Source organism: Otolemur garnettii, unplaced genomic scaffold, assembly GCF_000181295.1.
Source record: "Otolemur garnettii isolate 467f Iridium unplaced genomic scaffold, OtoGar3 scaffold00011, whole genome shotgun sequence".
NCBI lineage: Eukaryota > Metazoa > Chordata > Mammalia > Primates > Galagidae > Otolemur > Otolemur garnettii.
This window is the reverse complement of record NW_003852406.1, coordinates 26,411,346-26,423,110: the sequence shown is the minus strand read 5'-3', so window position 1 is coordinate 26,423,110 and position 11,765 is coordinate 26,411,346. Positions and strand designations below refer to the sequence as shown.

The 11,765-nt window shown below is 44.0% G+C and overlaps 1 protein-coding gene across 3 annotated transcripts in view; it reads left to right on the top strand.

Moving 5' to 3' along the window:
* The first annotated feature begins 3,664 nt into the window (after positions 1-3,664).
* UBL7 (ubiquitin like 7) overlaps positions 3,665-11,765 on the top strand; it is a 17,047-nt gene continuing 8,946 nt past the window's right edge. The window contains exons 1-3 of one of the 3 annotated variants that reach the window (XM_012801920.2): positions 3,665-3,751; positions 5,701-5,913; positions 7,088-7,207. In XM_012801920.2, the coding sequence (XP_012657374.1) occupies positions 5,730-5,913; positions 7,088-7,207 (304 nt within the window). In that variant the 5' untranslated portion in view covers positions 3,665-3,751; positions 5,701-5,729. The other 2 variants (XM_023509965.1, XM_023509966.1) reach the window with 2 other exon arrangements.

The window sequence follows — 11,765 nt, the reverse complement described above, 5'->3', positions numbered from 1 at the left end:
CACAGGCGCCAAGCCTATTATTTTATTTTTTGAGGCAGAATCTCATTTTGTCATCCTTAGTAGAGTGCTATGGTGTTATAGCTCAGAGCAACCTCAAACTCTTGGGCTCAAGTGATCTTGTGGCCTCAGCCTCCCAAGTAGCTGGGACTAGCTATTTTTAGAGAGGAGCTCTTGCTCTTGCTCAGTCTTGAACTTGTGAGCTGACCCGCCTTGGCCTCCCAGAATGCTAGGATTACAGGCATGAGCAACTGCACTCCGTCCCAGTTTCTATTATTTTAAAGGGGAAAAATTGTCTTGGAACGTGAATGGGGTTCTGGAACAGATTAAGTTTGGATTCTAAGGTATCACTGTATCTGACATTTTTGGTGTTGTGACTTGTTTTCTGGCTCTTTCTTACAATGGATTTTTTCCGTGATTCTTTGCTAATTCTTTCTGTGAAATTACCTTCAGGTTGGCTTTTTTCTTTCCTGTCAGATGGCATGTGTTTTGGTAGTATTGCTGCAAAGAGCACTGATATTTGCTTTACCAGAGCCCCAGGACTAGTTTTCGACCTTTCAGACAATCCACTAAACTCTGACCTCAAACTTACACAAAGCATAGGTGGTTTTCAAATTCTCAGGGAAGATAAATTTTTCACATATCAATTCCTTTCCACCACTGTGCTCTCAGAGATCAGCGCAGATTTTTCTTGTCATCTCTCAGTGCTGGTGTTATGATTTTTTTTGGTAGTCTGCCCTTTCAGAAAGGTCTTAAGAGTTTCAGCTTCATGCATAGGTGTCAGTTTCGATTTCTGAGGGGGCCAAATTGGCATCACAGCTCATGGCAACCTCAAACTCTTGGCCTTATGTGATTCTTTTGCCTCAGCCTCTCAAGTAGCTGGGACTATAGGCGCCTGCCACAATGCCTGGCTATTTTTTTTTTTTTTTGGTTGTAGTTGTCATTGTTGCTTAGCAGGCCCCGGCTGGGTTTGAACCTGCCACTCTAGGTGTATGTGGCCAGCACCCTGCTGACTGAGCTACGGGCACCACCTTTGTTTTTGTTTTTTGAGACAGAGTCTCAAGCTGTTGCCCTGGGTAGAGTACCATGGCGTCACAGCTCACAGAAATCTCAAATTCTTGTGCTCAAGAGATTCTCTGGTCTCAGTCTCTCAAGGAGCTGGGGCTTACAGGTGCCTGCCACAACACCTGGCTATTTTTTTGTTATAATTGTTGTTTGGCAGGCCTGGACCCTGAAGAAGTTAGGAAGGATTCCTGACAGAGGTGGGTATATCTAAAGATGAAGTACCTTGGGAACAATCATAGGAAACTTGGCTTCAGCCTGAAGACAGTGAAAGTTGTGAAAACTCCCTATATAATTTAAGGGAACAACAGTAGAGCATGACCAGCCTCCAAAGGTGGGCCCCACAGACCCTAAAGTCTGTTTGCTCTCCTCAGTCAAGCTATCCTGTTTAATTGCTGCCCTAGCAGCACACCTGGCTATTTTTTTGTTGCAGTTTGGCTGGGGCCAGGTTTGAACCTGCCACCCTAGGTATATGGGGCCGGCGGCCTACTCACTGAACCACAGGCGCTGACCCTCAATCATTTTCTTTCTTTTTTTTGAGACAGAGCCTCAAGCTGTCCCCCTGGGTAGAGTGTGGTGGCATTACAGCTCACAGCAACCTCCAACTCCTGGGCTCAAGCGAGTTTCCTGCCTCCGCCTCCCAAGTAGCTGGGACCACAGGTGCCCACCACAACGCCCGGCTATTTTTTTTTTTTTTTTTTGGTTGCAGCCGTCATTGTTGTTTGGCGGTCTGGGCTAGGGATTCGAACCTGCCACCTTAGGTGTCCGTGGCTGGCGCCTTAGCCGGTTGAGCTATAGGCACCGAGCCCCTCAATCATTTTCTTATGCTCACTTTTTTCTTTTGTCTTACCTTAGTTCTTGAATTAATTCCTTGAGGAAAGCCCCCCCCAAAGTAATCCCTCTTCGATAATTTAGGTAATCCTAACTTCTGAGCAAACACAATCCAATTTTAGAGGTGGAGAATGTTTTTTCTTTTCTTTTTTTTATAGAGACAGAGTTTCACTTTGTCGCTCTGCATAGAGTGCTGTAGCATCACAGCTCACAGCAACCTCCAGCTCTTTGGCTTAGCCAATTCTCTTGCCTCAGTCTTCCGAGTAGCTGGGAATACAGGCGCCCGCCACAACGCCTGGCTATTTTTTTGGTTGCAGTTTGGCTGGGGTGGGATTTGAACCTGCCAACCTCAGTATATGGAACCGGTGCCCTATTCACTGAGCAACAGGCGCCGCCTGGTGCAAAACTTTTTCATTTAAAATAATGCACTTTCTGGCTAGGTGGGCTTGGTGGCTCACGTAAGCAATCTCACATTCTGGGAGGAGGAAGCGGGTGGACCGCTTAAAGCTCGAGTTCAAGACCAACATTAACAAGAACCAGACCCCGCCTCTACTAAAAACAGAAAGAGTAGCCAAGGTCAGTGCCTGTAGCTCAGCGTCTAGGGTCCCAATACATCGGGGCGTGGCGGGCTCAAACACGGCCTGGGCCTGCCAAACAACAGTAACAACTACAAGCAAAAAAACAGCTGGGCGTTGTGGCGGGCGCCTGTAGACTCAGCTACTCCGGAGGCTAAGGCAACAGAATCGCTTAAGCCCAAGCGTTTGAGGTTGCTGTGAGCTGTGATGCCATGGCATTCTTCCGAGGGCGACATAGTGAGACTCTGTCTCCCAAAACAAGACAAACAAACAAAAAACTAGCCGGTGTTATGGAGGGCGCCTTGTAGTCCCAGCTACTTGGGAAGCTGAGGCAAAAGGATCGCTTGAACCCAGGAGTTTAAGGTTGCAGTGAGCTATAGTGACGCTGTGGCACTCTACACAGGGTGACATTGAGATTAAGTCTCGGGAGGCGCCTGTGGCTCAAAGGAGTAGGGCGCTGGCCCCATATGCCAGAGGTGGTGGGTTCAAACCCAGCCCTGGCCAAAAACTGCAACGCCCCCCCAAAACAAAAGAGATTCCGTCTTAAAAAAAAAAAAAGGCAGTTTCTATAAGAGAGTTCAGGGGAAAATCTCCTCCCCAAACTGATTCTGTGAATGACTGTTCGATGAACCCCACTACTGCATGTTGAAGGCGTACTGGGAACCCAATTTAGTAACTCTCAGGGACCCAGTTTTCGGAGGGGTTCCTGGTACACACCCATAGGTAGGTCCGCCTTGAGAAGTCAGTGGTGAAGAAGAGCGCAAGAGACTGACTTCATCCGCGAGCAACGCTTTTATAAGGGCTGGGTACCGCTGTGGCGTGTCTGAAGAGGCCGCTCGGGAAAGTGCAATTCTGGAGGCAGATCCGGGGTCCACCACCCTCCAAGCAGCGGGGACATTCCCCAAACCTAGCAGAACCGACGCATGGGTTTTCCAGGAGAGCTCAGGAATCACACAGCTGTTTATCACTTTTGAAAAGCCCAGACTAGGATCTCTCTCGCACCTTGGGGGCCCGAAGATTCACAGGCAATAGAGCGCTGCCCAGCGAAAACACGAAGAAAACCTCGCGCCGGAGATTTCAAACGCACCAAGAGCTTCGTCCTTCCCGGAACCGGAAGCGTCGCAACCTGCGCCCCTTGCTGGGCGACTGGTATTTTATAAGGGGGCGGGGCCGCAGCGGGAACTTCAACTTCCAGAATGCAGCGCGGAACTTCCGGTTTCCGGCGAGCGGGCCAGAGTGAGTGTTTACACCGGCGGCTCTGCGGCCGGGTTCCTTCCGCGGGACGGGTGAGGGCGCTGGGCCCCGGGCAGCGTGACGCGAAGTGTGTTGATAGTTAACTAGTCCCGCGGGAGCGGTGGGGTTGTTATCAGATAGTGTCCCTCCGCCAGTACTAGCTATCTGTGACCTTGGGCCAGTGACTTTTACCTTTCTGAGTTTTGGTTCCCTCATCTGTAAAATGTGAATGATAATATCTGCTTCAGGGAACATTTGTGAGGATTAAGTGAGATACGGTATATTTAAAAGACTGTTGCAGCCCAGCCAGGTTCATCTGCTCGCTGTCCAAGAGAAAGCCTATATCCAGAGACCGCAGGGTTTACAGCAGAGAAAGTTTGTTCTGCATAGCGCTAAGCTAGGAGAACTGAGAAATTTGTAAAGTCCGCCTCTCCAAGAGTTAGGGAGACATGATTTTTAAAGACAGTTCAGTCAGGGTCTGTTAATTGACTGGTTTCAGGGTGGAGGTATCAGCCCTTTGTTTGGGGCTGATGTCTAGGTGGGTCAGTTACTGGAATGCGAGGCCTTAGGTGAAGGGTCCAAGAGTAGTTGAGTCAGTTTCTTCTCCTGGATGTGTCATTCAGTCTTATGGAATACAAGATCTGGAAAAAGCTCAAAAACTACCCCTAGGTTCTGAACAGGCGATGTTATTTCCTGTGAAGTGTTAAGAATCCTTGCAACTACCAGTTGTGCCCTCTAGAGGAGCAAACCAGGGAACAGTGACTGATTATTGTCATTATTTTAGCTAACTAAGCCTGTTCCTTCACAGAGTTTATCATTTTAGCGGGGCCTGTTCCTTCACAGAGTTTTGGGGCCTTTACCCTAGTTCTCTCTCACCTTGCTCCCTCCCCTCCCCAATCAATCTGTAAGGGGGGTTTCACCTTACAGAAGGTGAACATATTCCTTCCCCAGTCTTAAACTTGGAGGGGAGGGTACCTTGAGGATACAATAAGGTCAGCTAGGCACCTTCACAGTTTTTTTTCCCCTCTTTGCTACAAGAGTCCTCTTTGGAAGCAATAATAATGACTACTGTATTTTATAAGAACTTGTCATGTCTTTGCAAGATTCTGCCACACTCAGAGTGTCTGATTAAGTTTCCTGGGCATTCATAAATGCCAGATAGAGGGATAAGAAAGGTGAAAAATTCGTTTTCAGGGAACTTCAAGAGTTGAGTTGGATGGAGGAAGAGCCTGAGAAGTAAATAGATATTTGCCCTAAGGAGTTATGGGAACAACAGAGGAAAGAGAGGGGACAGAGGTGGTTGAATTTGGGTTGGTCTTGGTAGTTTGTCAAGAGGTGAAAAAGAGAAGGGAAATTACAGAGTTAGCAGATGAACAGAGGTTTAAAAAGGGGGAGAGCTTTGTTATGAATGGAGGCTTAATGGGGTATATTTACATGTTACGGGGCTCAGTTGGGTAGGACTCTTCTGGAGGGAAGCTGGCAGGGGGATAGAAGGTTAGTGATTTTGTAAGCAAGGCTATAAAGTTTAGACTTAACTCATATGGCTTGGAGCCACTGGAGAAGTTCTAAGCAGAGAAGTAACTTGATCAGATCTGTTTTAGAATGATGAGTTAGGTGGCAGTGTAGATCTTTGATAGGGAGGGGTAAGGGGCAGGGAACTTGTTATAAAGTTCAAGCAAAAGTAGATGAAGAAAATTGTACATAAGGAGTGGCAATAAAATTGTAAATAAGGGAAAGTTGGATAACTCATTTGAATTGTGCAACATTCCTATTAGGTTGGATTTTGTTTTTATGTCCATTTTAAAGATGCAGAAACTGGGGCCTAGAGAGCTATCATCACAGAATGAGTAAAGAGAGGACCCCAGATTCTAGTGCTGGTCTGCTGATGCTGCCTGCTCTGCTTCTCTAACAGTATAATACTAATTTGTCTGTCATTCGGTAGCTGGGGGTGGGTTAGGGTGGTGGTCTGTACTTTAACCACTGAAGCTTTGTTCTTTTACAGGGAAAAAGAGAGAGCGCGAAAGAGAGAGGATGTCTCTCTCAGACTGGCACCTGGCGGTGAAGCTGGCTGACCAGCCACTAGCTCCAAAGTCTATTCTTCGGTTGCCAGAGACAGAACTGGGCGAATACTCACTAGGGGGCTATAGTATTTCATTTCTGAAGCAGCTTATTGCTGGCAAACTCCAGGAGTCTGTTCCAGACCCTGAGCTGATTGGTGAGTCTCTCTGGACTGGAGTTGGGTTGCTGCTCTGATCTCTTTTGGGGGAGGTTACTTCTGGAATTATAAGAGTAAATTAAAGGCTTGGGATTTTTGTTAACACTCCAGGGAAGTGAGTGTTGCCTAAATAGAAACACAAATCATAGGATAAAACTATTGATTGCTGTTTTATTCATGTATTATGCAGAACTACTTTATTACAAAATTCTTTAACTGTGACATTGTTGAATTCTTTCTGTGAAAAAGTAATAATCTGGGGTGGGCTAGGGAAAAAGGGGTCAGTCAGGGTAGGCTCTTCAGTATATGGCATTTGAGATGGATTTAAGGGATGATTAGATGGATTTTAGTTTGGCTGATTAGAGCAATGGCAGTTAAAAAAAAAAAAGATGGCAGGGGTAGTCCAGGTGGAGAAAGTAGGAACTTAAATATAATAAAGGGTAATTTATAATAGCTAAGGAATCTGACTGACAAGTGTTTTTTAGTCATACTTGGATTGGGTTAATCCTTTTTTGTTGTTGCATTTTTCCATTTATTTAAATCAAGCAGTCTCTACATTGTTAAGCTCCAGAGCCTTTCTGCAGAAAGATTCTGTATAAATCCATTTTATGAGTTTGTAATTGCTGACAATTATTATTATTATTTTTGCAGTTTTTGGCCGGGGCTGGGTTTGAACCCACCACCTCCGGTATAGGGGGTGGTGCCCTACTCCTTTGAGCCACAGGTGCTGCTTATTGCTGACAATTATTGTTAAAATGTACGTATTATATGGTATCTTTGAAAGCATATCATTCGCCAGCTATCTGTCCAATGAAAATAAAGTTCTCAGGGGACAGAAATCATCCAGATTGTTTTAAGGTGCAAAATATAAACGGACAATTATTATTATTTTTTTTTGAGACAGCCTCAAGCTGTCGCCCTGGGTAGAGTGCTGTGGTATCACAGATCACAACAACCTCCAGCTCCTGGGCTTAAGTGATTCTCTTGCCTCAGCCTCCCAAGTAGCTGGGACTCCAGGTGCCTGTCACATGCCTGGCTGTTCTTTGGTTGTAGTTGCCATTGTTGTTTGGCAGGACTGGGGTGGATTCGAACCTGCCTGCTCTGGTGTATGTGGCTGGCACCTTAGCCGCTTGACCTACAGTTGCTGAGCCTAAATAGATAATTCTTTTTGTAGATCTGATCTACTGTGGCCGGAAGCTAAAAGATGACCAGACCCTTGACTTCTATGGCATTCAGCCTGGGTCCACCGTCCATGTTCTGCGCAAGTCCTGGCCTGAGCCTGATCAGAAACCTGGTGAGTAAGGAGTGGCCCTCACTCAGTCGGCAGAGTGTCTGTAGTATCTATAAGGAAAGGGTCTGTGTGTTTTTAAGGCACAGGTCTGACTAGACTAAAGGGGTGATTTACTGAGCTGATGATAGGGGATGTCTTTATTACATACTGAATGAGACCATATTGATAATCAGGGGCATATGGTCATCCCACCCTATACATGCCCAATTTCATTTGACTGATAAGCTGGGTCCAGTTTTGACTTTCTTGCTGCCAATACCAGTAACAGAGAGATTTGCTTTTCTACTTTCTACATTCATTAGCCACTATTTTCTAAGGGAATGGGGAGTGTGTCTGCTTAAGCCCCTTTATGGTAACTGTTTATTTTTCAGTGAACTTTGTATCCTTTTGTTGTTTTTGTTCTCATTAGAAAAAAAGCTGGAAACTTCTGGCACTTCTCTAATGCTGCATTTTGTTCTCTTGTTAACAAATCTTGCAAACTGACTCAGGTGGTGATTTGTTCAATCAGCTAACTACTCCTGCTATACTGGTAATTTAGTTTCCTGAAAATATTTGAACAGTATTAAAATAGTTCTTGGAAAAATTATACAAAGCTTCAAATGCCTTTTAGATTTATTAATAGAAGGAGCTGCTTAGAATTCATAATTTAAATTTTGCATTTGTGTTTTAAGTCTCCCCAAGGATAAAGATATGGTGTGTAACACAGAATAGCTTTGTTAAGCTGGCAGATTTACTTATTTTTATAATGTTTGTGATTGCTGTTACTAGTTATCAGCTTGAAATTTACCCTCTTTTTAATTCTAAATGTTGAGTAGAAAAACATCTTCTTTTGTACCCTAATGGGAAATGAGAAAGAGAAAGGGACCCCCTGACATTTGGGGGGTCCCTGACACTCATAGCTAGGCCTTGCTTGGAGTCCTTTTGTGGAATGTGAACAATTGTACAGATCACCGACATCAGACAAGGCCACTCTGAGACCATCACGGATGAAGACAGAAACAAGATCCTTAGCGTTTCTAAGCAAAGACAAAAACCTGAGCATTGTCCAAACCATTAGAGTGACCAAATATTCCTCTATTTTCGCTGATAAGAGTTACTGCTGCTGCTTTAATAATTATTGCTTTCACCTTGTTCTACTTTTCCTTCCTTATAGATAAGAATTATTAAGATACCCAATTATAGAATCACCCCAACATCCTGACAGCATCCAGCTTCTTCTCCCCAAATTGGCTCAGAGCCTGTAGCTCAGCAGCTAGGACACCAGCCATATACACTGGGGCTGGTGGGTTCAAACCTGGCCCAGACCATCTAAATAACAATGACAACTATAACAAAAAAATAGCCAGGCATTGTGGTGGGTGCCTGTAGTCCCAGCTACTTGGGAGGCTGAGGCAAGAGAATTGCTTGAGCCAGGAGTTTGAGGTTTTGTGGGCTGTAATGCCATGGCACTCTACTGAGGGCAACATAGTGAGACTGTCTCAAAAAAAAAAAAAAAAACAAACTTTGCCCCCAAATCCTATACTAAATCCTTTTTAATATCCTCTTACTGAGACAGCCCATGATTCCCTATGGCGTGCATTCTCTCTGTACTGAAGGGTAAGCCCAGCTTATTCAAATACAAGTCCTTTGGCTAGAGGGCAATTGCCAGACGGAAAATGACATTTGTGGCTTCTGTGAGCCAGGTTTTTTTCCCTTTTATACCTCATTTAATCATTATGGGGGCTCTGCAGGGTAGGTAACAGCATTAACATATCTTAGAAGAAGAAAAAAGGTTAGGAGTATATTTATTCAAGGTCAACAACTTAGGAAGTTAATGTAAGAAGAGCTGGGATGTAGACCTAGGTTTTCTTGGCTCAAGAGCCCATGTTCTTTCTACTGGGCTGGCTGCTTTCCCCTTCCAGTGGGTGAACTTAGCTCAGAGATGCTGCAGAGACAACCATTGCTCTTAGTTGATTAGATACTAAGATTTCCTTTTCCTCCCATTTTTTGCCTGGAGATTTGTTTTTGAAAGAAATGGACTTTTTATTGGGAGGTGAAAATAAACTTTTATATCTGTGGAGAAATTGTTTTGTGACAATATTTTAGATATTTTCTCCTTGAGTGCTTTTCTTTCAAAAGGAAATACATTTCTTATTCTCCTCCTAGATTAAAGCCTATAGGAGGAGAACCCATTAATCCCTCCTTCCCTACCTGGATCCCTTTGGTGGTTTTTATGGGGGTTTACAAATCCCTTTAGGACCTCACCTTAGCTTGACATTTGAGCCAGAATGTATACCCCAAACTCTGGCTACAAAGAATAACTGTTCTTTCAGAGCACCATGTCCTTTTATTCTCTCATGTCTTTGAACATGTTCTCACTTAGGCTTGAAATAACCTTCACCCCCCCAGTAAACATCTGCTCTACCTTTGATACCACTCTCAAATGGTCTCCTCTAGGAGACAGCTATGTGTCCTCGTCCTCCCAGTAGCATCCTAGCTTGGATCCACATCTCTGTTGAGGTCTTCAACATGGTATTTTGTATTTAGTATTGTGTATTTGATGTAGTATCATTTCTCCTATTGCTGTAAGTGTTCCTTGATGGCCAGGCTTCTCTTTTTTTTTTTTTTAGAGACAGAGTCTCACTTTGTCACCTTCAGTAGAGTGCAGAGGCATCACAGCTCACAGCAACCTCCAGCTCTTAGGCTTAGGTGATTTTCTTGCCTCAGCCTCCCGAGTAGCTGGGACTACAGGCGCCTGCCATAACACCTGGCTATTTTTTTGTTGCAGTTTGGCCGGGACAGGGGCTGGGTTCTAACCCGCCATCCTCCGTATATGGGGCCGGTGCCCTACTCACTGAGCCACAGGTGCTGTCTGATAGCAAGGTTTTTTCTTTTTCTTTTTTTTTTTTTAATTTTTAAATTTTTTTAATTCACATTTCTGTGCCTTGCCCAAAGCCAGGACAGTATAAATGCTTAGTATGCGTCTGTTGAATAAATTAGGTAATTTACTTAAGGTAAATATTTTTCAAAAGAGACAAATTGTAATCAGAAGTATAGGTACAGATATAGCTGTCACACTGAACCCCAGGGGTGCTATTCACCTTGCTTTGGGAGTGATGCCCCTGGAGTTGGGCAATATACAGTGTGCACATTCAATGTAACGGTTCTAGATGAGGGTAACCACACTTTGAAGTGTGACCGAGGGTGAATTTCCTACCTACTCCCCTCCTACATTTCTTCACCTGTAAAATGGGCTGATGTCCTAAATAGTAGGGTAACCAGTAAAACTAATACAGTTGCTAAACTTTCTTATATGTTTGAATGTTTGAACTTTCTCATATGTTTGAGTGTCCAAAGATCACTTGCATGTGCTCAAAGTTTGTTGAGAGTTTTAGAAATACAGTGTGTTTTCTTGGTCTTTGGTATTTTTTAAGATGCAAAATACTGAAAGAAAATATTAAAGTGATAGCAATTACTCTGATCCTATTACCCCAGTTTTTCTGTTGTCCCCTCTAGCCTTAGACCAGGGACACATTTTATGTAGTTTTGCCAGAGAATGCATATACAACTTCGTGTTCTATTTCTTTCTCTGAACGGTATGTCAGCAGGTTCTATATTGTTAAGATGGCTTATGGCACACTTATTTTTTTAAGATCTGTATATCTATTTTATTTCCATTGGGAAAATATTATCTATATAATATTTTGGTCTGCTTTCTTCTCTCTGATTGCTACCATTCAAATTTAAATAATCTTCCTCAAGTAAAAAAAGAATTACTTGTGTGAGAATAAAATATTTTACATCATTAAATTACTTTGAATTAGGTGTGCTCTTGATTATTTCTCAGGAATAATAATTCATTTTTTTACCTGTTTTTTTTTTTTTTGTAGAGACAGAGTCTCACTTTTTCGCCCTTGGTAGAGTGCAGTGGAGTCACAGCTCACAGCAACCTCCAGCTCTTGGGCTTAGGTGATTCTTCTGCCTCAGCCTCCCAAGTAGCTGGGACAACAGGTGCCCTCCACAACGCCTGGCTATTTTTTTGTTGCAGTTTGGCCAGGGCTGGGTTTGAACCCACCACCCTAGGTATATGGGGCCGGCACCCTACTCACTGAGCCACAGGCACCTCTCCTGTTATTTTTCTTTACTTTTATTTATTTGAATAAGTAATGAGTATCTCTTTCCTACGTTCAGTGATATGGGTGTAGATAAGTGTAATTTATCACATCAGTAATTGGATTCATTATCTAATCTTTAATTCATGTTCAGCTACCCCTATTACATGATATTTCAGTAATAACCAGACATTTTAGTCAAATATCAGCAATTGGAAATATTGAGATGTTAAGATACTACATCAAGGCTCGGTGCCTGTGGCTCAAGCGGCTAAGGCGCCAGCCACATACACCTAAGGTGGCGGGTTCGAATCCCCAGTCCGGGCCTGCCAAACAACAATGACGGCTGCAACCAAAAAAAAAAAAATGGCCGGGCGTTGTGGTGGGCGCCTGTAGTCCCAGCTACTTGGGGGGCTGAGGCAGGAGACTTGCTTGAGCCCAGGAGTTGGAGGTTGCTGTGAGCTGTGATG